Source organism: Puma concolor, chromosome B3 (assembly GCF_028749965.1).
Source record: "Puma concolor isolate L17-30 chromosome B3, mPumCon1.1.hap2, whole genome shotgun sequence".
Lineage (NCBI taxonomy): Eukaryota > Metazoa > Chordata > Mammalia > Carnivora > Felidae > Puma > Puma concolor.
The window spans coordinates 77894366-77922060 of record NC_141672.1 but is presented as its reverse complement, the minus strand read 5'-3'; the positions used below and the strand labels follow the sequence as shown (position 1 = coordinate 77922060).

The window sequence follows — 27695 nt, the reverse complement described above, 5'->3', positions numbered from 1 at the left end:
TTCAGTTTCTGTGATAAGAAGAATTAAGCTTGATAATCTCTGAGGTCCCTTCTGCCACTAACACTCTACACTGGTATATTTCTCTCACAGTTTTAGAGTTAAATATATGCTTTTGTTTCTTTTTTATTGTTTTTTTATATAGGATAATTCATCACTATGCAGCAAAAAGATGATGAAGCATCTGAGCTAAGAGACAGGTGTTCCTCTATTTGCCTCTATCTATTTTTCTATTTGAGAACCAGAATCTCCTAATAAAGGAGTGAAGCCAACTAGGGTACTTTTGGCATCAAATTAGCTGTTGCTCAGCAAGTAGAAGTTAAATACAGGTATAAGAAGCTAATAGGTATGTTAACTAACTGGGATTAAAATTAAAACTTTTTTTAAAAGAAGCTAATAAGTACTCGCTAAAATGGAATTTGTGGCACTGTCTTCAGCACTCTGCTTTAGTCAACAGAGCTATTCCGGACAGATCTCCTGACAACACCATGTTACTGACAACAAAGTAAGTAAGATGCTCTTTTTTTACTGACCTGGTTCAATTTCAGGTTACATTTAAACTTTGATTTTTCTTAACATTTTCCAAAATGCTATACAAAATTTTCTTTTCAACAAGAATAAATGTTCTTTTCAACAAAAATATGAGTATATTCTAGAACGATACATCAAAAAAGAATTGATTTAAGTGCAAACAGAGAAAACAATTTGGATTCTATGGGCCAATGAAATTTATACTCTGAAAATGGAGATTGATAGAGTAGGGGCTGTGGGAGCATGCAAGTTTCTCCCAGAACCCTGATCTCACTGGGCGAAGCCAGATCCTGGGAAATGAGTCACTGACTTAAGAACCATACAGAGCCTGTTCATGAAAGTGCATTAAAGGAGTATCTAAGAGTCAGAAGAAATAAAAATAACTTTTAAAGAGAGGGCAAATGACTCATATAATGCTTATTGCTCATTCCCTTCACAGATTAGAATGAGTATGTCAGAAGCCAACAATATCTCTGGGTCTGTGAGTGAGTTCATCCTCCTGGGCTTCCCATGCCGCAGGGAGATCCAGATCCTCCTCTTTGTCATCTTCTCCCTCATCTACCTTCTGACTCTCATGGGGAACACATCCATCATCTGTGCCGTGTGGTCAAGCCGGAAACTCCACACACCCATGTACATCCTCCTGGCCAACTTCTCCTTCCTGGAGATCTGCTATGTCAGTTCTGATGTGCCCAAAATGTTGGCCAACATCATCTCCCAGACTAAGAGTATCTCCTATGCTGGCTGCCTGCTTCAGTTCTACTTTTTCTTTTCTATGTGTGCTGCTGAAGGCTACTTTCTGTCTGCAATGTCCTTTGATCGGTTCCTTGCTATCTGTCGACCTCTACGTTACCCCACCATCATGACTTACCATCTATGTGCCCGATTAGTGGTTTTCTGCTGGGTAGGTGGCTTTCTATCCATACTCATGCCTGCAGTTCTCATGTCCCAGGTGCCCTTCTGTGGCCCTAACATCATTGACCATTTTTTCTGTGACCTGGGACCATTGCTAGCCCTGTCCTGTGCTCCAGTTCCCAAAACTACTCTAACTTGTGCTACTGTAAGTTCTCTTATCATCTTTATCACCTTCCTCTACATTCTAGGGTCCTATAGCTTAGTTTTGCGTGCTGTACTTCGGGTCCCAGCTGGCTCAGGTAGGAACAAAGCCTTTTCTACATGTGCCTCACATTTCTTGGTGGTTTCCCTGTTCTATGGATCAGTCATGGTGATGTATGTGAGTCCAGGTTCCAGGAGCCATCCTGGAACACAGAAATTTGTGACCCTGTTTTACTGCATGGCAACGCCATTCTTTAATCCTTTGATTTACAGTCTTCGGAACAAAGATATGAAAGATGCACTCAAGAAAGTCCTGGGAGCACCATCAAAAGAAATTACTAAAAATAAAGAGAAATGATATAAATTTTCGTATAATTCTCTCAGAAACATAGAATTTCTCTCACTGGGAGAAAAACTATCTTCTGGGCATGTCTGAGTGTTCAATTCCTTACTCCCATGACAATGTGACTCGTTATACACAAAGAATTCTCATCCTGTCTCAAAAGCAAATATCCACAGTCTTAAAGGTCTATTGTGGAAAATTCTGTACAATTTTCATGCATCAATGTATCATTCTCTGTTTTGTCATTTTTTGAAGGCCTAAAACAAATCTAATCAAGTTGAGAAGTACAAAGCTAACGCTTATGCTTCCTACTTGTATCTTGGCGTTTATCCTAGAAACAAAACATTTTTGTGTTTCAAATGTATCACTATTTTTCTCCTTTCCAATTACAGGTTTTTCTATAATGAAATGTAGCATCTACTCACTGCACTAACAAAAATTCAATTGTTTTATTTATAAGATCAATAACCCAGTATCTGTCAATGAAATGTTTTTCATCTGTGTTTTCTTTCATCTGTGTTGGTAAAGTGTCCAGTTTACATAGCAAATGGAAACAGGAAATGATATGGTTGCTTCTTATTGAAACTTCTTAGTCCAGTTTTGAAGAGAATGCACAGAAGGATACATTCACGTATGCCAAATCATTAAGTATTCCTTACCCAAACCTGGGTTTCAGCACCTTCTAAGCTTTTAGTTGAAGAACATGTACTGTTACAGAAAATAGGCATGAGAAACCAGGGAATAAATTCTGTCAGCCAAAATATAAGATACTGTCAGGCAACTGGCACTTAATATTAAACTTTTGACCTGGCCTGATCATCTTCCCATCCTTGGAAATGTTCATATTTTAAACTATGGCACAAAATTCCCTTTTTCTGGGGTCAGTTTGTAAAGTTGTCTCCTAATGTTGAAAAAAAAAAAATGGTTTGACTGACAACATCCAACCCAGACCAGACCTCAATTTAGTTTTTCAAGCAAAAATAGATATTTTAAAGTCTTCTTTCAAGTTATTTTGGCTTTGGGGATATTTCTGTAACAAAATATGCTGAGTGATGAAGCTTCCTAGACCACCAAGGGAAAATTCAAGACAACCTACAGTACTGAAAGGTTAGTGTCTCTTTGTCTGATTACCGGACTGCACCTACCTGAGGTAACGCTACACTTATGTAATTATAACAGGGTTCTTACTTGCATGCAACAGAAACTAACTCTGGCTGATTAAGCATGACAATGGGAAAGATTTATTGATGGGGTATCAGGAATTTCACAGAATCAAATGAAAGCTGAAGAACCAGAGTTGAGGCTCAGATTCAAAGACCAGTGTACAAACTACCCTGCAGAACTGGTCTGATGAACAATCACCATCACTAGAGCCACACCTGTGGCCATGTGCTACCAGATGCCACTGTTTCAACCATTGCCATTCTGTCCTTCTTGCAATCACTGGGCTACCTGCTTCATTGCTGATTTTAATGCTAATATTTCAACATTGCTTCCCCCTACCCTACTTCTGCTTCTTGCATCACTAGCTCCTGAATCAAAATCTGGTTTAGCTGTATCTGAGTGGTGGAACCAAAAGTACATCCCTGTACTGTAGCTCCAAGAGAGGCTAAGAGAACTAATATCTGGCAATAAAAAAAAAAAAATCCACTTATGCAGAGATAAGCTCCATGCCTGCTAATATTGTGATTCTCCCACCTATAAAAAAGGATTGAGATACTAGGGAGCCAAAACAAACAAACAAAAATACTAACTATAATAATCCATTTATTTGGACTCCCCAAGATATCCCTGAGCCATATCCCTCTAGAAGTTACACAGGGTAGGACGTAACTAAATGATCCATCTATATAATAGCAGTGAAGTAGAAGCAGGATGAGAAAGGGGAAATAAATTTCCCTATGGGTAGTTGAGGGCTTGTCTATCTCATGATGTGTGCTGTTAGAATACAGTCTGATACTTTTAAGTTATGGCTGGATTATCTGCAGTCCTGAGAAACAAGTTCAAGTAAAGGGGAAAAAAACATCATCCACCATGTAGGAAAGACTCCATTAGCTTCCGTGAGATTTAGTGCTGCCTACTCACCTTTCTTAGAATTGGTAAAGAGTGAATAAGGAAGATTCTTCACTTGACTCCTTCACCTTAAGCCAAAAACTTTTTGCCTGGGGGATAAATGGACCACAATTAACCAAATAACTGAGATCTTTATATCTGGGTTTTCACAGAGTCTAAAAAAGAGATTAATATTTTAAAATAAAATATTTAAAATTAAATATTTTTTGTTTTGGTGACATGTTATATTCATATATCTTTCAATAACCCGGGCTTAACTACACAGAGATGAATAATATTCTACTTTCTCTATTTACTTTTCAATTATGCAATACATTTTACAATGAATAAATTTTCATTATAAAAGCCAAATAGTACAAAATAATGAAAATCCTCAGATCTCCATACTTACACACACACACACACACACACACACACACACCTGTCTCTGTAGCAATGTGTTCAGTTTGTTTGTTGGGTATGCTTCTAGACCTTTTTCTGTGCATTTATATATTGAAATATAATTTCTTGGTTTTGAATGACTATGTAACTTGGATTATACTTAAAAATTGCTCTACAGGGGCGCCTGGGTGGCTCAGTCGGTTGGGCGACCGACTTCGGCTCAGGTCATGATCTCGCACTCCGTGAGTTCGAGCCCCGCATAGGGCTCTGTGCTGACAGCTCGGAGCCTGGAGCCTGTTTCAGATTCCGTGTCTCCCTCTCTCTCTGACCCTCCCCCGTTCATGCTCTCTTTCTGTCTCAAAAATAAATAAACATTTAAAAAAAAATTGCTCTACAACTGACTGGCTCTTACACCCACCCCCTATACTCATCTAAAAAGCAATGTCTGAGGGGAAATTTCATCCAGCTTCTGAAAGGGCTTCTAACTATTGGTCTGGGACACATTAGGACAATGAGGCTGAAGATGCAATTCTTCAGGAAAGACCCATTCTCAGGAGGCAGTTCATGGATGTGTGAGCCCACTACATCCCTGACACAGTGAACTCAGGAGGTTCTTCTGCCACCAGATCCGGATTAAAATTAAGAAAACCTGTGACACAGGAGTATGCTTGTTCCCTCTAGGCAAAGAAACTATATTCTGAAAAATAAAGAAAGTTCAGTTATTTGATTAACCTCAACATCTTTAAGCTCTCTATTCAGTCCTCAGACTTCTCTATACCTGCACAATCCAACACAATAACCATTACCCACATGGGACTACGGACCAGTTGAAATGTGACCAGTTCTTACAGCCACTCTGGAAAACAGTATGGAGCTTCCTCAAAAAGTTAAAAATATAATTACCCTATGACCCAGCAATCGCACTACTAGGTGTTTACCCAAAGGATACAAAACTACAGATTCAGAGGGTCACATGCACTGCAATGTTTATAGCAGCATTATCAACAATAGTCAAATTATGGAAAGAGCCCAAATGTCTATGGACTGATGAATGGATAAAGAGGATGTGAGATAGATATAGGTATAGATGATATAGATATAGATATAGATATAGATATAGATATAGATATAGATATAGATATAGATATAGATATAGATTAGATATAGATATAGATATAGATATAGATATAGATATAGATATAGATATAGATATAGATATAGAAATATTAATCAGCCATCAAAAACACTGAAATCTTGCCATTTGCAATGACATGGATGGAACTAGAGTATATTATGCTAAGCAAAATAAATCAGTCAGAGAAAGACAAATACCATATGATTTCACTCATGTGGAATTTAAGAAACAAAACAGATGAACATAAGGGAAGGGTAAAAAAGGGAGAGGGATGCAAACCATAGAAGACTCTTAACTATAGAGAACAAACTGAAATTAATTAATTAAAAATATACATATTGTATTGTATATATTTATTTCTCTATCTTTATTTCTGTCTCCTCATACTAGAATATGAACCTCATGAGAGCTAGATATCATACTCTACCCTCAATTCCTGGAGAAATGGCTAACACACTGTTGCAACTCAATAAATGTTTGTTGAATGAACCTGTAAACGAAATAAACAATTATTTGAGTTCCTACTATTAAAGAAGTCATTCTGGAACAGTGAAAAGATAGTATAACTTATATTCCCTGCTTCCAGGAAACTTACAATGTAACTGATAGGAAAGTAAAAAGTAACACAAATGAGGGGTACCTGGGTGGCTCAGTCAGTTAAGCCTCCGACTTCGGCTCAGATCATGATCTTTTGGTTTGTGAGTTCAAGCCCTGTGTCGGGCTCTCGGCAGACAGCTCAGAGCAGACAGCTCAGAGCCTGGAGCCTGCCTTGGATTCTGTGTCTCCCTGTCTTTCCCTGTTCCTCCCCCCATTTGCATTCTTTCACTCTCACTCTCAAAAATAAATAAAGATTAAAAATTTTTTAAAAAGTAACACAAATGATATTGCAACAGATACATAAAAGGCAGTCTGATTACAAGTAAATATTCAACAAACCTCAAAAACGCTATGAATTTAGAAAAGAATATTGGGCCCCTGGGTGGCTCAGTCGGTTAAGCATCTGACTTCGGCTCAGGTCATGATCTTATACTTTATGGGTTAGAGTCCCATGTCAGGCTCTGTGCTGACAGCTCAGAGCCTGGAGCCTGCTTCAATTCTGTTGAATTGAATTCAATTCTGCTTCCTTCTTTCTCTGCCCCTACCCTGCTCATACTGTTTCTCACAAATGAATAAATGTTTAAAAAAATGTTTTTAATTGCTTTAAGAAAAGAATATTATGGTGAGGTACAGTGGACAAGAAACGTTTTTTAAGGAGAGCATGACTGGTGCCTGAAAATGGGCAAGTTATTAGTAAAACAATTGTAAGCTCAGATTGTAAAACAAAGATTATACTACATTAATTAGGGAAAGTGAGTCAAACAGGAGTACTGGGACACATATTTACTAAGGTTCTAGTTTGAGGACAAGTTGAATTACACACAAACTAAACAATCTAGACACAACTAATCACATGTGACTTTTGCTAGCATAATCTCGTCTAACTGCTGACCCTTTCTCTCTAGGGTGGCACCTCTCATAGGCAGCTGCTCAGAATCAGTCTTCATACTTTTCTGAATTCCTTTCACACTGGTGTTGTTCTCTGCTTTGGTGCCACTTGATTTCTGTTCCTTTTCTCAAGTGTCACATCTTCTCCAACTCACCATGCATTAAGATCGTTGTAACAGGGTAAAGATTTGCCACCCTTTTTACAAACAGTCATCTATTATTACTATTCATGCTGTTTTCTATGCACTCCACAGGTCTGAAGGCTCATTACTCCATATTTGACCTTAATTTTCTTGGGCTCTTTTCTTGTGAGTTCTTGTACTGTTTTTAGGGCCAGGATTTCCTTTTGGCGACCTATGCCAATGGCTGCTTTTAGGAGTTCTGAAACTGCTAAGACAATGGTTTTTCAAACTTTTCTGAACACAACCCACAGAAATAAATTTATTGTACATTGTGCCCATTACATACATACATATACAACTGAAACAGAAATTTCTTTAAAAAATACCACCCGTATCACAAATAATGCATTTCTATCCTATCCTATTTCATTCCATTTCTAAGGACACATCTCACAAAGCCCCAAGATGAATGACTGGTGGGGTGATTCATTTACTCTTGGTAGGCTGACAGTATCTGTGGTCTCTGTAATTTAATCTCCTTCTAATCAACAGACTGAAAACTATTATTTATATATTCCTTGAGGGAAGATGGTTAAATTAAAGACGCCATTTGAAAGATTAGATTCACAGAAAACTACAACTCAAAACAGTCTTTTTCTCTTTTGTCTTTTTAATTGTTTTCCTCACCATGGAACTCAAAAGTGCCCTTTCGTTGCCAAATGCTATTTGCTCAATATTATTATGATTGTCGTTAGAAAAACTCATTATTGAGGGAGGGAAGATGGTGGCGTAGGAGGACGCTGGGCTCACCGCTCGTCCTGCTGATCACTTAGATTCCACCTACACCTGCCTAAATAACCCAGAAAACCGCCAGAGGATTAGCAGAACGGAGTCGACGGAGCCAAGCGCAGACGAGAGGCCCACGGAAGAGGGTAGGAAGGGCGGCGAGGCGGTGCGTGCTCCACGGACTGGCGGGAGGGAGCCGGGGCGGAGGAGCGGCTAGCCGGCCAAGCAGAGCCCCCAAGTCTGGCTTGCAAAAAGTGGAGGGGCCTGACGGACTGTGTTCCGACGGCAAGCGCGACTTAGCGTCTGGGAAGTCATAAGTTAACAGCTCTGCTCAGAAAGCGGGAAGGCTGGAGGACAAAGGGAAGGAGAGCTGCTGAGCCCCCGGACGACAGAGCTCAGTTTGGTGGGGAACAAAGGCGCTCGCCAGCGCCATCTCCCCCGCCCATCCCCCAGCCAAAATCCCAAAGAGAACCAGTTCCTGCCAGGGAACTTGCTCGCTCCGCGCAAACACCCAACTCTGCGCTTCTGCGGAGCCAAACCTCCGGCAGCGGATCTGACTCCCTCCTGCTGCCACAGGGCCCCTCCTGAAGTGGATCACCTAAGGAGAAGCAAGCTAAGCCTGCCCCTCCTGCCCTTGTGCACCTTGCCTACCCACCACACCTAAGACGCCAGATCCCCAGCATCACAAGCCTGGCAGTGTGAAAGGAGCCCAGACAGGCCACCCCACCCCACAGTGAATCCCGCCCATAGGAGAGGGGAAGAGAAGGCACACACCAGTCTGACTGTGGCCCCAGCGGTGGGCTGGGGGCAGACATCAGGTCTGACTGCGGCTCCGCCCACCAACTCCAGTTATACACCACAGCACAGGGGAAGTGCCCTGCAGGTCCTCACCACGCCAGGGACTATCCAAAATGACCAAGCAGAAGAATTCCTCTCAGAAGAATCTCCAGGAAATAACAACAGCTAATGAGCTGATCAAAGAGGATTTAAATAATATAACAGAAAGTGAATTTAGAATAATAGTCATAAAATTAATCGCTGGGCTTGAAAACAGTATAGCTGACAGCAGAGAATCTCTTGCTACAGAGATCAAGGGACTAAGGAACAGTCACGAGGAGCTGAAAAACGCTTTAAACGAAATGCATAACAAAATGGAAACCACCACGGCTCGGATTGAAGAGGCAGAGGAGAGAATAGGTGAACTAGAAGATAAAGTTATGGAAAAAGAGGAGGCTGAGAAAAAGAGAGATAAAAAAATCCAGGAGTATGAGGGGAAAATTAGAGAACTAAGTGATACACTAAAAAGAAATAATATACGCATCATTGGTATCCCAGAGGAGGAAGAGAGAGGGAAAGGTGCTGAAGGGGTACTTGAAGAAATAATAGCTGAGAACTTCCCTGAAGTGGGGAAGGAAAAAGGCATTGAAATCCAAGAGGCACAGAGAAGTCCATTCAGACGGAACTTGAATCGATCTTCTGCACGACATATCATAGTGAAACTGGCAAAATACAAGGATAAAGAGAAAATTCTGAAAGCAGCAAGGGGTAAACGTGCCCTCACATATAAAGGGAGACCTATAAGACTCGTGACTGATCTCTCTTTTGAAACTTGGCAGGCCAGAAAGAATTGGCACGAGATTTTCAGTGTGCTACACAGAAAAAATATGCAGCCGAGAATCCTTTATCCAGCAAGTCTGTCATTTAGAATCGAAGGAGAGATAAAGGTCTTCCCAAACAAACAAAAACTGAAGGAATTTGTCACCACTAAACCAGCCCTACAAGAGATCCTAAGGGGGACCCTGTGAGACAAAGTACCAGAGACATCACTACAAGCATAAAACATACAGACATCACAATGACTCTAAACCCATATCTTTCTATAATAACACTGAATGTAAATGAATTAAATGCGCCAACCAAAAGACATAGGGTATCAGAATGGATAAAAAAACAAGACCCATCTATTTGCTGTCTACAAGAGACTCATTTTAGACCTGAGGACACCTTTAGATTGAGAGTGAGGGGATGGGGAACTATTTATCATGGTACTGGAAGCCAAAAGAAAGCTGGAGTAGCCATTCTTATATCAGACAAACTAGACTTTAAATTAAAGGCTGTAACAAGAGATGAAGAAGGACATTATATAATAGTGACAGGGTCTATCCATCAGGAAGAGCTAACAATTATAAATGTCTATGCGCCGAATACCGGAGCGCCCAAATATATAAAACAATTACTCATAAACATAAGCAACCTTATTGAGAAGAATGTGGTAATTGCAGGGGACTTTAACACCCCACTTACAGAAATGGATAGATCATCTAGACACACGGTCAATAAAGAAACAAGGGCCCTGAATGAGACATTGGATCAGATGGACTTGACAGATCTATTTAGAACTCTGCATCCCAAAGCAACAGAATATACTTTCTTCTCGAGTGCACATGGAACATTCTCCAAGATAGATCATATACTGGGTCACAAAACAGCCCTTCATAAGTTTACAAGAATTGAAATCATACCATGCATACTTTCAGACCACAATGCTATGAAGCTTGAAATCAACCACAGAAAAACGTCTGGAAAACCTCCCAAAGCATGGAGGTTAAAGAACACCCTACTAACGAATGAGTGGGTCAACCAGGCAATTAGAGAAGAAATTAAAAAATATATGGAAACAAACGAAAATGAAAATACAACAATCCAAACGCTTTGGGACGCAGCGAAGGCAGTCCTGAGAGGAAAATACATTGCAATCCAGGCCTATCTCAAGAAACAAGAAAAATCCCAAATACAAAATCTAACAGCACACCTAAAGGAACTAGAAGTAGAACAGCAAAGGCAGCCTAAACCCAGCAGAAGAAGAGAAATAATAAAGATCAGAGCAGAAATAAACAATATAGAATCTAAAAAAACTGTAGAGCAGATCAACGAAAGCAAGAGTTGGTTTTTTGAAAAAATAAACAAAATTGGCAAACCTCTAGCCAGGCTTCTCAAAAAGAAAAGGGAGATGCCCCAAATAGATAAAATCATGAATGAAAATGGAATTATTACAACCAATCCCTCAGAGATACAAACAATTATCAGGGAATACTATGAAAAATTATATGCCAACAAATTGGACAACCTGGAAGAAATGGACAAATTCCTGAACACCCACACTCTTCCAAAACTCAATCAGGAGGAAATAGAAAGCTTGAACAGACCCATCACCAGCGAAGAAATTGAATCGGTTATCAAAAATCTCCCAACAAATAAGAGTCCAGGACCAGATGGCTTCCCAGGGGAGTTCTACCAGACGTTTAAAGCAGAGATAATACCTATCCTTCTCAAGCTATTCCAAGAAATAGAAAGGGAAGGAAAACTTCCAGACTCATTCTATGAAGACAGTATTACTTTGATTCCTAAACCAGACAGAGACCCAGTAAAAAAAGAAAACTACAGGCCAATATCCCTGATGAATATGGATGCAAAAATTCTCAATAAGATACTAGCAAATCGAATTCAACGGCATATAAAAAGAATTATTCACCATGATCAAGTGGGATTCATTCCTGGGATGCAGGGCTGGTTCAACATTCGCAAATCAATCAACGTGATACATCACATTAACAAAAAAAAAAGAGAAGAACCATATGATCCTGTCAATCGATGCAGAAAAGGCCTTTGACAAAACCCAACACCCTTTCTTAATAAAAACCCTTGAGAAAGTCGGGATAGAAGGAACATACTTAAAGATCATAAAAGCCATTTATGAAAAGCCCACAGCTAACATCATCCTCAACGGGGAAAAACTGAGAGCTTTTTCCCTGAGATCAGGAACACGACAGGGATGCCCACTCTCACCGCTGTTGTTTAACATAGTGCTGGAAGTTCTAGCATCAGCAATCAGACAACAAAAGGAAATCAAAGGCGTCAAAATTGGCAAAGAGGAAGTCAAGCTTTCGCTTTTTGCAGATGACATGATATTATACATGGAAAATCCGATAGACTCCACCAAAAGTCTGCTAGAACTGATACATGAATTCAGCAAAGTTGCAGGATACAAAATCAATGTACAGAAATCAGTTGCATTCTTATACACTAACAATGAAGCAACAGAAAGACAAATAAAGAAACTGATCCCATTCACAATTGCACCAAGAAGCATAAAATACCTAGGAATAAATCTAACCAAAGATGTAAAGGATCTGTATGCTGAAAACTATAGAAAGCTTATGAAGGTAATTGAAGAAGATTTAAAGAAATGGAAAGACATTCCCTGCTCATGGATTGGAAGAATAAATATTGTCAAAATGTCAATACTACCCAAAGCTATCTACACATTCAATGCAATCCCAATCAAAATTGCACCAGCATTCTTCTCGAAACTAGAACAAGCAATCCTAAAATTCATATGGAACCACAAAAGGCCCCGAATAGCCAAAGTAATTTTGAAGAAGAAGACCAAAGCAGGAGGCATCACAATCCCAGACGTTAGCCTCTACTACAAAGCTGTCATCATCAAGACAGCATGGTATTGGCACAAAAACAGACACATAGACCAATGGAATAGAATAGAAACCCCAGAACTAGACCCACAAACGTATGGCCAACTCATCTTTGACAAAGCAGGAAAGAACATCCAATGGAAAAAAGACAGTCTCTTTAACAAATGGTGCTGGGAGAACTGGAAGGCAACATGCAGAAGGTTGAAACTAGACCACTTTCTCACACCATTCACAAAAATAAACTCAAAATGGATAAAGGACCTGAATGTGAGACAGGAAACCATCAAAACCTTAGAGGAGAAAGCAGGAAAAGACCTCTCTGACCTCAGCCGTAGCAATCTCTTACTCGACACATCCCCAAAGGCAAGGGAATTAAAAGCAAAAGTGAATTACTGGGACCTTATGAAGATAAAAAGCTTCTGCACAGCAAAGGAAACAACCAACAAAACTAAAAGGCAACCAACGGAATGGGAAAAGATATTTGCAAATGACATATCGGACAAAGGGCTAGTATCCAAAATCTATAAAGAGCTCACCAAACTCCACACCCGAAAAGCAAATAACCCAGTGAAGAAATGGGCAGAAAACATGAATAGACACTTCTCTAAAGAAGACATCCGGATGGCCAACAGGCACATGAAAAGATGTTCAGCGTCGCTCCTTATCAGGGAAATACAAATCAAAACCACACTCAGGTATCACCTCACGCCAGTCAGAGTGGCCAAAATGAACAAATCAGGAGACTAGAGATGCTGGAGAGGATGTGGAGAAACGGGAACCCTCTTGCACTGTTGGTGGGAATGCAAATTGGTGCAGCCGCTCTGGAAAACAGTGTGGAGGTTCCTCAGAAAATTAAAAATAGACCTACCCTATGACCCAGCAATAGCACTGCTAGCAATTTATCCAAGGGACACAGGAGTACTGATGCATAGGGGCACTTGTACCCCAATGTTCATAGCAGCACTCTCAACAATAGCCAAATTATGGAAAGAGCCTAAATGTCCATCAACTGATGAATGGATAAAGAAATTGTGGTTTATATACACTATGGAATACTACGTGGCAATGAGAAAAAATGAAATATGGCCTTTTGTAGCAACGTGGATGGAACTGGAGAGTGTGATGCTAAGTGAAATAAGCCATACAGAGAAAGACAGATACCATATGGTTTCACTCTTATGTGGATCCTGAGAAACTTAACAGGAACCCATGGGGGAGGGGAAGGAAAAAATAAAAAAAAGAGGTTAGAGTGGGAGAGAGCCAAAGCATAAGAGACTGTTGAGAACTGAGAACAAACTAAGGGTTGATGGGGGGTGGGAGGGAGGAGAGGGTGGGTGATGGGTATTGAGGAGGGCACCTTTTGGGATGAGCACTGGGTGTTGTATGGAAACCAATTTCACAATAAATTTCATATAAATAAAAATAAAATAAAATAAAATAAAATAAAATATCAATAATAAAAAAAAAGAAAAACTCATTATTATTCAAATTTGGTTGTACCAATTGTTTACAAAAATATCATTTATTATGATCAACAAAAAGTGATTTCAAGTGGTTAGTCCACAGTTCTGTCTTACTTGCCTCCAGTCAGATTTATAAACATAGTGGCTTCTGGAAAGTTTGTATGCTCATCTTCCTTAGCTTTTTCATACTTGTCAAAGGTCAGTGTTATCAGTTGTTGAGTTTCATGAAGTCCAAAGTGATTAGAGAAGCTCTCCAGATCCGTCTTGTGCCAGGGACTACTGTCACCCACCCAAAGTTCATCGCCCTTTTCCGTAACTAAAAGAAGCCTGACTTTGTTCAGAGTAGCAATGAGTCCAGCTAAAAACGTTTGCTTTTTCAGCTTTCTTGCAGCTAGTTTGGTCATGTGACATAATTCCAGCCAATGAGAATTAGACTGGGGGTTTCTGAGGGGGCTTCTGCTTTCTGGGAACTAGAAGCTGCTGTTTCAAGCTCCTCCACCCTGGAATGGGGAAAAACCTGGATGTTTAGTGCCATCTTATAACTAAGTAACAAGTAGCAAAATGAGGACGATAAGTTAGATGTCACAGATCAGACACAGAGCAGTATATAAATGTAACTATATATGTGTATGTATATATATTTATTTATATATATTTGTTTATTTGAAATTTTATTTTTTAGAGTTGTTTGAGGTTCACAGTGATTTCCCATATGCCCCCTAACTGCGCACATACATAACCTCCCCCGTTATCAACACCCCCCACCAGAGTGGTATATTTGTTACAACTGATGAACATACATTGACATAGAATCATCACCCAGTGTCCATAGTCTACATTAGGGTTCACTCTTGGTGTTGTATATTCTTCTGGTTTGAACAAATTTATGATGACATAAAACCACCAAACAAAACAGAACTGAAGAATTTGGGATTTGTCTCCAAAGTTTGTATAAGTAGAAAGGAGATAAGTGTAAGGACTGATGGAAAAGAAGTTTAAGTTATGCCTTTAAAGGCATGGAGTGCTAGAACCTAGACAAAAATGAAGGAGGACAACAAAGGATCACAGGGAAGATGCCACAGAACTTAATCACATTAAGATTGGCAATGAAAAGGTAAGGGATTTATGAAGGTTAAGATTTTAGGTTCAGGTTATAGATCAGTGGAGCCATTGACAAATAAGTATAGCTAGAGCTAATTTAAAAGGAGGTTATCAAATTTAGGATCAGACATTTGAATTAGGAGTGGACTTTCATGAAAAATATATATCTCCATTAGACCTACCTCCTAAAATGAAAGCACTGGCAAAATGTGGGAGTCAAGCAAGTCAATATAATCTTACTGAGGATGCTTGTTGGTGCCCAAAACTATACTGAGAATTATGGAATATGTCAAAGTAGTGCTTTAAAACTGTTCCTGAGGGGCACCTGGGTGGCTCAGTTGGTTGAGCATCTGACTTCAGCTCAGGTCATGATCTCATGGTTCATGAGATCAAGCCCCACATTGGGCTCAGTGCTGTCAGTGCAGAGCCTGCTTCAGAGCCTCTGTCACTCTCTCTCTCTCTTCCCCTCCCACACTTGCACTCTCCCAAAAATTAATGAAACCTTTTTTTTTTAAGAAAGTTTAAAATTGTCCCCGATATTGAGGGTTTTTTTAAAAAACTGGTTAATTATGTGTGTGATTACAATACATTCAACATTCGTTATTTTCTGAAAAGAACAACTGGCTCTGATGAAAGCAGAATTTGAAAATGTTGAAAGACATCAAGTAGTATTTAATTAAAACCAAAAGAAACTAAAAAACTCAATTATAGAGGAATACATGAAAATCTTACCAAGTTGTATTTCAAACTAACTGTATCTAAGGTAACTGCAACATAAGAATAATAACTTCCTAAGACTTAAATCATGAGTCTAGTAAATTTTTAAAAATCATCCTCCCAATAGATTAAAATAAAATAAAATGAAGGGAAAAAACCATAATCTCATTTTTGTTACCTTCCATCCTCCTAGACTTGCCGTATACTAAATTCAACTTTTGAATCCTTTAGAGATTTCCCATAATAACACATTCAGAATTTTCTTGAGTGCCTCTTTCATATCTTTGTTCCAGAAGTTGTAAATCAAGGGATTAAAGAGTGGGGTTGCGAAAGCATAGAACAAGGTCACAAATTTCTGCATCCCAGGATAGTCCCCAGAACCTGGGCTAATATACATCACCATGACTGAACCATAGAACAGACATACCACAGCAAGGTGGGAGGCACAAGTAAAGAAAGCCTTATGCCTTCCTGAGCCTGGGGGCACCTATAACACCACACTCAAGACACAGAACTAAGTGCCATGTACAGGAAAGTGAGAAAGATGATGAGAGAGCTATTGATACCACAGATTTGAGTAATTTCACATACTGGAGCACAGGACAATGCCAGCAAAAGTGCAAGATCACAGAGAAAATGGTCAGTAGTGTTTGGACCACAGAAAGGCACCTGAGATATTAGAGTCAAAGGAGTCAGTAACCAGAGAAAGCCCCTACCCAACAGAAGACCACTAACTGAGTGCATAGGTGGTGGGTCATTATGGTAGGATAGCGGAAAGGTCTACAAATGGCAAGTAATCAATCAAAAGACATCACTGACAGAAATAAGCCCTCAGCGGCACACATGGAAAAGAAGTAGAACTGGAGCAGGCAGCCAGCATAGGAGATACTCTTAGTCTGGGAGATGATGTTGGCCAACATTTTGGGCACATCAGAACTGACATAGCAGATCTCCAGGAAGGAGAAGTTGGCCAGGAGGATGTACATGGGTGTGTGGAGTTTCCGGCTTGACCACACGGCACAGATGATGGATGTGTTCCCCATGAGAGTCAGAAGGTAGATGAGGGAGAAGATGACAAAGAGGAGGATCTGGATCTCCCTGTGGCATGGGAAGCCCAGGAGGATGAACTCACTCAAAGACCCAGAGATGTTAGTAGTCTCCACAGTCCTTATTAGTGTGACCTGTGGAAGTGACAGAAGACTGTAAGAACCACAGAAATATTAACACTATTTTTCTTCTTTCTCTGTCCTGGTGAAGAGATACATGCTTGTTTTCCTCAATTCAGGCTTGTGATATTACTAACTTCCCTTTGGAAGGGTGAGTTCTTTCCTTTTCATCTCCTTCCCTCTCTCATTTATTCAATAAACATTTATTATGTACATATTATTGCCAGGCACTGTTCTGGGAGATAGCAAAAAAGTGATGAATAAAAATGCAGAGTCCCTGCTCTTTTGTAACTTATGTCAAATATATTTTGTTCAAAGCAACTTCAAACAATACATTCATGGCTCCAGAATTTCTACATAAAAGGAGTTTAAGAGCTTAAATCTGATTGGAAGAGATCTGAGGAGATTGACCTTGGAATCACATTTGCATAGAAAGGAAATTGTTTCTACTGAGACTATGTTTATTTTGGGGAAATTCGTAGGGAGCCCCAAACATCCCTTCACCTATATCATGGTGCTGCCACTGATACTGTAACAGCATATGACAAATCAGAACAAAATATTTTCTCATCATGAGACATGATTATACTCAGTTGGAAAAAATAAGGAAAGGCTTTAGCAAAAGGTCAGTGACGGAGGCAGAACATTAATAGCATATACTAATGATAATGTGAAAAGATTTGGCTATAAGACGTTGTGTTTAGAGAAAAGCCCAAAAGAGTGAAAATTAGAGTACTTGTTAAGGAACAGTGGGATACAATTTTCACAGATTGGGCCACATGGCAGAGGACTCACTCACTGCCAGTCTAATTCAGGCTTCATTTGCTAGTCAATGGAAAACAATTGGAGCTAGACTAGTACAAGAACACAAGGATCAAAGGTTTATGGAAGCTACATTTGCAAGACAATTAGAGGGTAATGAATTTGCAGTACACTATTAGAAAGCAGTTTCAGTAGCCCAAAGAAAAAGCCTGAAGAGCCTGACTTAGGGTAATGTATAAGCAAAAAGATACCAGGAATGGATTCAAGAGACATGCAATGGTAGACACCTAACCTCCTAGGCTTTAAAATCAGTACAGGTAATGAAATGCTCCTCAGGAGCTGAGAAGACACAGAAAAGAGACCTCACGTTCCATTTGCCACAGTAATACTCTTTAGATCTCTTCTGATTGTTCTCTCACCTGGGATGCCTAACAGGAGAGAGCCACTCTGAACATCCTGGCTCCTTCTGTTCCCACACGTCAACATGCTGAAGACAAGTGTTCCTTTCCTTGCCTTTCCTCGCCTTTGGGTCTCTCTCTGAGCCCACTTCATTCCCCAGTCCCCTGTTTTCTTTTGACTCCTTTGTATCTGAGTATTATACCTCATTAAATAAATTAGCTTCCACTTACAAAGTTTTCCTCTCCTACAAGCCACACATAATGGGTGTTGATCTGCTATGTTGTCACTCATGTGAAAGAGAACAGTAAACAAGAGAGTCATCTAAATTCTTGCCAGTGTTTTAAAGAAAAATTGATCCCTTTTCCTGTTGGCTAAGAATACAGTCCTTTTCAACACATGAATAGAGGGGAAAGAAAAAAGAAAGAGAGAGGCAAACTATAAAAAAGTCTTAATAATAAAGAACAGACTGAGGGTTGGTGGAGGGAGGTGGGTGGGGAATGAGCTAAATGGGTGATGTGTACTGAGGAGGGCACTTGTGATGAGCACTGGATGTTATGTGTAAGTGATGAATCACTAAATTCTACTTCTAAAACCAATATTATACCATATGTTAACTAACTATAATTTAAATAAAAACTTGAAACATTTTTTAAAAAGGTAAAAAAAATGAACTATTTCCATATAAAAAGAAAAGAAAAAGAAACTAGAAACTTAGAAAAACCTCCTACCCTCAAAGAACAGTTCTTTTGAAGGTGACCTGCAAAGACAGAATGATAACTTAATGAAAACATTTCTTTAATCCCATGTCTAATATGGTTTGTATAAGAGGAATGGTGTTTGCAAAGGAAAATAATCATGAAAATTTTGCTCCATTTTCTTATCAATAGATAAAACAAAATGGACATTGAGATACAGGAAAGAAGTTATTGTTCCATGTGCCCAGACCTACTTATCCCAGCGCAGCCCAGAAGTCAGAGATATCAGCTCCTTGGTAGGACGCTTTTTGGTTCCTTTCTTTACAAAGATCCCTTTCAGGTTTTACTCAGAGAATAAAACAAGCCACAAATCTTTCCATTCCCCATTACTGATCCTTTCCAGACTCTGAAGCCTGTCTCTGGAGACCTCAACCACAGGAGCAATGGAGGCAATTAACGTGCATCATACAGACTTGAGCATGTTTCACCCTCAGTGATTATCATATTGAAGATGAGAACTACACGAATGTGCACACATTCATAGGTGCACTCACAAATACACACACGTATGCACATATACACACATATTCCAAGCTAACATAGTATTATTCCTTCCAGGGTTTCCTCTCCTAACCTTAAGAAACTACTTTTTTTTTTTTAATTTTTGTTTATTTTTGAGAGCCAGAGTGCAAGAGAGCGTGTATGAGCAGGAGAGGGGCCGGGAGTGACAGAGAATCCCAAGCAGGCTCCATGCTGTCAGTGCAGAGCCCAACGCAGGGTTTGAATTTAGGAACTGTGAGATCATGATCCAGGCAGAAATCAAGAGTCAAATGCTTAACCAACTGAGCCACCTAGGCACCCCCTTAATAAATTACTTCTTAGCTAAAAAATTTGTTTGACATGAGATGCTTTCATGTCATTACTTTCAAGGTTTGTTAGACCTAGAGTCTCCCATTCCTGTTGTCCAAATGACAGTTTAAAGATCCTGTCCACTATATCCTGAATGAGCCTATTAAACATCTACAGCATCTCCATACTTTTCAAACTGCTTATCCCTACATGTAGATCACATAGGATGGATGTTGGTCAACTAAGAAGTTAAGACACTGACAGAGACAAATTCATTTCCTCTTCTTCAAGTCAATAATATATTTTTTAAGGCTTCCTTGGAGATATGTATGCTCATGTAACTGAGTTCTAATTAGTAGAATGTAATTAAAATTGATGTGTAACACTTGAAGCTTTATCCAGGCATCATCCTTGATGATCTTGGATATAATTAAGTATGTTGACCTAGGAAGCTAAGTTTTGAAGATGATGAAGGCAAGGATGGAAAATACCTTGAATTCCAGAATCATCATTTGAAAAACAATCATCTGTCAATCAGGAACACCCATCTGGATATTAAGTAACCAGTGAACATGTTTCATATTTGTTTTTACAATTTTTTAAGTTTAATTTATTTTGAGAGAGAGCATGACAGAGACAGAGAGAGAGAGAATATGAACGCTGACAGTGCAGAACTCCATGCAGGGCTTGATTTCACAATGGTAAGATCGTGACCTGAGCCAAAATCAAGAGCTGGACACTTAACCAACTGAGCCACGCAGGTGCCCCAAAACTTTTCATATTTGATCCACTAAAAAATAAGGTTGTTTGGAGAATAATGTGACTAACTGAATTAAATATTTACTTTTTGATAAATATATGAAGAAAACAATCTGTGGTTGACTATATTAAAATGTATATATTTGTGGGCTTATTCCCTTCAATTTTCTAATTCTAAAATGGCACAAATTAAAAAAAACAATGTTTATGAAGGATAAATTCTGAGAAATAAAAATTGTGAGTCATAAAGTGAGAGCATTTTAGATTTAGGTCAATGTAGCCACATTTCCCTCCAAAGACATTTCAGAGCTTTCTTCAGCACTATTACTTTTCTCTCTGTCCTTAGCAGCAAGACCTAGCTTTTCATACTGTGCTGCTGGCCTAGTTCTGCAAACTGGGCATTATAAATGAATATAGCAACACTATTTTATACCTCCATTATGATGATGTATGTCAATATCAACTGAAAGAATATGGAACATATCCTTAAGACTTTTTTCATCCAAGGTGACCCAATGTCTACCCTTCAAACCTACAATGTACATCCTCAAGAACACAAAGCTAATCACCACACTAAACAAAAACCTGGGGAACTGTATTAACTGCCCATACACCATTATAAAACCAACCTAGCTCTCTTGCTATTTTAATAGCACATACAAGGGATGTAAGATTCTTCAGAACTCACTAGATCTGTTACTAAACCAGGTTATTACTCTTAGAACTCTCACAAATCTTACACATCATACATTTGTTGGAGAATTTTTTTTAATTTTTTATTTCAGAATTTAGTTTTGAGAGAGAAAGAGTGCAAGCAGGGGAGGGGCAGAAAAGAGGGAAACACAGAATCTGAAGCAGGCTCCAGGCTCTGAGCTGTCAGCACAGAGCCCAATGCAGGGCTTGAACCCATGAACAGTGACGTCATAACCTGAGCCGAAGTCAGACACTTAACCAACTGAGCCACACAGGCACCCCAAGAATTGTTATATTCTAATCTCTTAAGATAGGTTCCCATATTCTAGAACATAGCTTTTTAACCTCTTTACAAAGAGTAGTTTCAGGGCGCCTGGGTGGCTCAGTTGGTTGAGTATCTGACTTCGGCTCTCAGGTCATGATCTCACAGTTTGTGAGTTCAAGCCCTGAGTCGGGCTCTGTGCTGACAGCTCAGAGCCTGGAGCCTGCTTCAGGTTCTGTGTCTCCCTCTCTCTCTGCCCCTCCCCAGCTCGCAATCTCTCTCTCCCTCTCTTTCTCATAAATAAACATTTTTTAAAAAATTTTTAAAGAGTAGTTTCTGCTGGCTCATAACAGCTGTAAAACACTTAACACAGACTTTGTCATAACTTCAATATGCAAGAGCAAAAAGCCTCCATGGAAATATGCTACAAAACATAGGGCTTGAGGTAACATAAAGGAGTTGCTGTTGTTATTATCATTGTTATCCTTCCTTTTTAAATGGTTCTCAGATGTCAAGTCAAATATGTGGTCAAAGCCCAGAGATCTTTCTACTGTTTAGAGTCTATGGTGAATGAAAGGCTCAGAATTTCCATTTGGGCATGTTCAATTAGGACTGAAATATGATTTTAATTGAACACCTTCCCAACTGCAACTTCAAACTACTAACCTTAAACTCTGACAATGTTAATATAAAACAGAGATTTCCCACCTTGACTGTAAGACTCTGAGATGTCAGCTATGTTTTCAAGAGGAATTGTGAAATTCTCAAAAGATTGAGTCAATACCATTAATTTGAATTCATCTTCTCCTTAAAGTTAATTGGATTGCTTACACTGTTTGATGAAAGATGGAGCTATACTGTGGCACTCAGTGACACAGAATCTAAACAAAGATGCCAAATTTTCAAAAATGCATGTCTGATTATATCATTCTTTTGCTTTCAATTCTTAAATATTTCCTTCTCCCCTACAGGATCAAGTTCAACCTCTTTAGTGTCTCTAAGTTCCCGTCATCTCCTTTCAGGACCCCCCCCCCCATTCATTCTAAACTCAGCAATACTCCTTCCGCTTGTAATGTCATCATTCACCTTCCTCCTTCCCTTCTACCCAAAGAACTTCCAGCTTGTCATTCAAGATTCAGATGATTTATCAGGTTCTCTGTGAACTCTTCTTTGACACTTCCCACCAACACTTTCCTAACCTATACTTAGTCCAACACTCTTCTATGTTCCTCTGGCACACTATGCATTCTTCTCTCTTAGCATTTTTCTTTGGAATTAACACATCTATGCCCACATAAGTCAAGAATTCCTCAAGAACAAGGATCCTATCATATGTATCCGTGTTTTGCCAATACCAAGTGTGCTGCTTGGAAGACTTTGTAGGCCCCAGAGTTCCATGTGTAAGACCACACATCCTCTGGCCTCCACACCACCATCAGCAAGACTAAAGAGAAGCAGCAAAGCTCTACCGTCTCCTGGTAAAGTTACCCTCATCTCCCTCCCCATCAACCTTTCTACACTGTCTGCTGTGAAGACAGCATCAGTACATTGCCTTCTCCCAAAATGGCTATGATCTCACTCCACTAATAACAAAGAGAGTCTTCCTTGTCTCTTTTGCTGCTTCCAGGTTTTTATCCCTCCTTCCTCTCTAAAAGCTATGTTGTAAAGTTCAATCTCCCTTTAGAGGAAGAGGACAAAGAGGAACGGAGACAGAATAAAGAAAAGACAAGAAGTCATTTATCTAAGGTTACTAATTGAAAGCTCCCAATCTACTAACCATAATCCACCCCATCCACACCCACTCTCATTACAAAGGAGAACATAAGAAGCCACAGAACAGCACTGTCCATTATGGTAACCACTAGCTAGCTGTGGCTACTGGCACTCAAAATATGACTGGTCCATATTGAGATGTACTGTAAGTATGAAATTCAGCCCCATTCTCAAGACTTAGTATACAAAAAACTAATACAAAACATCTGGTTAATAATTTTATATTGATTACAAGTTAAAACATTTTTATATTGAACAAATGGGTCATTAAAATTAATTTCACTGTTTCTTTTCATTTTTTGTGTGGTAGAAAATTTTACATTATACATGTTGCTTGCATGTGTCGCACATCTATTTCTGGGATGGGTATGTAAGATCAAGTCCACCTGAGGTGTGCAGTGCTAGACAGAGAGAAAAAGACAGATACCATATTATTTCATTCATATGTGGAATTTAAGAAACAAAACAGATGAACATAGGGGAAGGAGGAAAAAGAGAGGCAAACAAACCACAAGAGACTCTTAATCATAGAGAACAAACTGAGGTTGATGGAGGGAGGTGGGTGAGGGATGGGCTAATGGGTTTTGGGTACTCAGGAGGGCACTTGTGATGAGCACTGGGTGTTATATGTAAGTGATGAATCACTAAATTCTACTCCTGAAACCAATATTATACTATATGTTAACAAACTAGAATTTAAATAAAAACTTGGAAAAAAAGAAAAGCATACAGACAGAGGATGAGTTCTCTTCCTCCTTGAGGTCAGGCACATCACAACTCTGGCTCACAGTGGGGGAGGAATTTGACACCAGGCAGAAGCCAGTCAGCTCAGCTAGGAGGTACTTCAGAGCCTCAGGAGAGGCTCTGCTATGTGATCTAAAGACTTGGCAACACTGAGAAGCCTCAGAGCAAATTTCTTCATGTGCCAAGGGTTTACACACCTCAGGCCAGAACCAAAATTATTCCTTTCTTTAATTTTATCCCTGGTGATAATGCAGTTTCTAACAATCATGAGCACTAGGGTAGAAGAAAGTCCCTGAGGTGAAAGTCTGCCCTTGGAGGGGGGGGGGGGGTGGCTGCCTCCTTGAGACCACTCTCTGTGTCCTCAAAGAGCAAAACAAAGGGGCAGGCACCTTGGAGGGTAGAGCAATGATAGAGCTGGGGAGTGGAGAAATATTCTTGACCTGAAGGGAAAAAAGCCTATCCTATCTGTAGTTTCAATTACTGAGAAAAAGTGTAACAGCAACATCACAAGATGGAAAGAAAATGCACACACAGACAAGACTGCAGCAGCAGGTGTTGCTGGAAAAGAATATAATGAAAATGCTAACATTATAACAATCAAAAAACAAAAACAAAAACAAAAACAAAACTGACATTGGTAATGCGCTTAACATTTCAAAATTATTTTTAATTGTGGTAAAGTATATATCACATGACATTTAACAAATCTTAATATTTTAAGTGCACAGTTCAGTGGCATTAAGCACGTTCACATTGTTGAGCAACCATTACCACCACTGGTCTCCAGAATTCTTCATCTTCCAAAACAGAATGTGTATCCATTAAACAATTATTCTCCATCCCCCTTCCCCAGCCCCTGGCAACCACCATTCTACTTCCTATCTCTATGAATTTGACTGCTCTAGGAACCTTATAAAAGTGAGATTATACAGTCTTTGTCATTTTGTGAGAAGCTGGTGCATTCATGTTTCAGAATTTTCTTTCTTTTTTTTAACGTTTTATTTTTGAGAGAGAGAAATCAGAGCACAAGTGGGGGAGGGGCAGAGAGAGAGGGAGACAGAGAATTTGAAGCAGGCTCCAGACTCTGAGCTGTCAGCACAGACCCCGACACAGGGCTCAAACTCATGAACCTTGAAATCATGACCTTAGCCGAAGTCAGATGCTTAACCGACTAAGCCACACAGGTGCCCCAGAATTTCCCTTCTTTTCATAAGGCTGAATAATATTACAGTGTTTGTATATATCACATTTTGTTGATCCATTCATCTGTAGATGGACATTTGACTGCTTTCATCTTTTGACTGTACTTTGCATTTTACAAATACTTTTATACGTGATTGATCATTTGATCCACATAAAACCTCCAAAGTGTCCTTTTTAAAAATTGGGAATGAAGGCTTTGATTCACTGAGGTGGAACCAGAACACAGTCTTCAACAATCTTTGTCCAACAAATCATTGTCATCATCTTCATAACACGAAGAAATGTGGGGAGGAGGTGGAGCAAAAATTATTCTTGTTTTGGTTTGTATTTATATAGACCTCCTTCAAGAAACAAAACTTTTTTTCCTTAAAAATAGACTGTTTTTTTCTTTATATAAATATGATTATCATTTCACAGTTTGACAAAAGAAACTGCTGAAGCTCTTACTTGACAATGATAGCTAATGATAATAAATTTGGATATAATTGTTAATAATAATATATTATCATATCATATAATATTTATTGAGAGCCAGGCACTATTTTAAATGATTCCATATAGTAAGTCATTTAATCTCAAACATTCTATAATATAGATATGATTATTAAGGTCATCTCCAGTTAAAATTGGAAAAACAGATAACTCAAATAACAGATACTCAAATAACAATTTGAGTAACTTGACCATAGTCACTCAATCAATACAGAATGCAGACAAGCTTGGAATTTTAAGGAATTCTCATGTGGACACATTCTAGATCTAGCTCCTTTTCCTACTTTTAAGTATAATTTTTCTATATTCTTTATAACAGAACTCAAAAGTAATTTATTGCACTATGTCATCTCCCATTCAGGAATTATTTCTAAACTTTACACATAACTTTCCTCAGGACAACTTTCATCTCCTTATTCCTGAGGCTGTAGATCAGAGGGTTTAAAAGTGGAGTTGCAATTGAGTATAACATGGTCAAGAACTTCTGCATACCAGGCTGATTGGCTGCCCCTGGGCTTACATACATCACCATGACTGAGCCATAAAATAGGGACACCACTATCAGGTGGGAGGCACACGTGGAGAAGGCTTTTTTCCTACCTGAACCTTTGGGAACCTGAACCACAGCTCGAAGGACCAGTGTGTAGGACACAAGGATATAGAACAAAGTGATGAATGTTATCACAGCACTGAAAATGCTACAAGTCAGAGTTGTCTTGGGGACAGGTAAACATGATATGGCCAGCATTGCCCCAAGATCACACAGGTAGTGGTCAATGACATTTGAACCACAAAATGGAACTTGGGAGATAAGTATGGCTGGGGTCACCAACCAGAGAAAGCCACCCACCCAGCAAGCAGACACAAGGGTTCCACAGACTTTCCCAGTCATTATGGTAGAATAGTGCAGTGGGTGGCAGATGGCAACATACCTATCTAATGCCATGAGGGCCAGAAAGAAGAGTTCTGTAGCACAAAGAGAGAGGAAGATGTAGAACTGTAAGATGCAGCCATTATAAGAGATGGTCTTGGTCTTAGATAGGAAGTTGAGCAACATGTTGGGTACACTGGAACTGATGTAGCAGATCTCCAGGAAAGAGAAGTTGGCCAATAAAGTATACATAGGGGTGTGGAGTTGCTGGTTCCACCACACAGCACAGATAATAGCACTGTTGCCCAACAAGGTCAAGATGTAGATGACAGAGAACAAAACAAAAAGGAGAACTTCTATTTCTTGACTATACGAGAAACCCAGGAGGCTGAATTCATGAATGACAGCAGTGACATTATTGTTAGGCAAAACATACATTTCTTTCCAACCTAGAATGTGCACAGATGTAATCAGAACTGCATAATAAGAATCTCCTATTTTATTCAGCCCTCCATACCTCAACTTCTCATCAGAACCAGGCAGTATTTTAAGTAGAGAAAAACTGGAATATTAATATTTAGTCAACATGAAGAATTTGTATCAAAATAGCTCTGTTATAAGACAAATAGAAAAAACACCACTGGTAATATTACTTTATTTTTTTTATTATTTTTTTATTTATTTTTTCAATATATGAAATTTATTGTCAAATTGGTTTCCATACAACACCCAGTGCTCATCCCAAAAGGTGCCCTCCTCAATACCTATCACCCACCCTCCCCTCCCCCCCACCCCCCATCAACCCTCAGTTTGTTCTCAGTTTTTGACAGTCTCTTATGCTTTGGCTCTCTCCCACTCTAACCTCTTTTTTTTTTTCCTTCCCCTCCCCCATGGGTTTCTGTTAAGTTTCTCAAGATCCACATAAGAGTGAAACCATGTGGTATCTGTCTTTCTCTGTATGGCTTATTTCACTTAGCCACACTCTCCAGTTCCATCCACGTTGATACAAAAGGCCATATTTCATTCTTTTTCATTGCCACATAGTATTCCATTGTGTATATAAACCACAATTTCTTTATCCATTCATCAGTTGATGGACATTTAGGCTCTTTCCACAATTTGGCTATTGTTGAGAGTGCTGCTATAAACATTGGGGTACAAGTGCCCCTATGCATCAGTACTCCTGTATCCCTTGGGTAAATTCCTAGCAGTGTTGTTACTTTAAATATTACTTTACTTTAAATGTTTTCTCTAGAGCTTTTTCTTCCAATTTTAGCCTGTACACTTCAACTGCTCACTTTATTTAACTCAAGTATAGCTAATAAGCTTTAGGAAGGAATTTATGCC

The 27695-nt window shown here is 39.2% G+C and overlaps 2 protein-coding genes and 1 pseudogene across 2 annotated transcripts; 1 reads left to right on the top strand and 2 right to left on the bottom strand.

The window, feature by feature from the left end:
• The first annotated feature begins 973 nt into the window (after positions 1-973).
• Positions 974-1942, top strand: LOC112856237 (olfactory receptor 11G2-like). Its single transcript, XM_025919801.2, has one exon. The coding sequence runs from the start codon at positions 974-976 to the stop codon at positions 1940-1942; it is 969 nt and encodes a 322-aa protein (XP_025775586.2).
• A 13949-nt stretch (positions 1943-15891) lies between these two features.
• LOC112855658 (olfactory receptor 11H2-like) lies at positions 15892-24622 on the bottom strand (annotated as a pseudogene).
• Positions 24623-25847: 1225 nt separating this feature from the next.
• On the bottom strand, positions 25848-26786 carry LOC112855659 (olfactory receptor 11H6-like). Its single transcript, XM_025919271.2, has one exon. It carries the CDS (start codon positions 26784-26786, stop codon positions 25848-25850), a length of 939 nt encoding a protein of 312 aa, XP_025775056.2.
• Between the last annotated feature and the right edge of the window lie 909 nt (positions 26787-27695).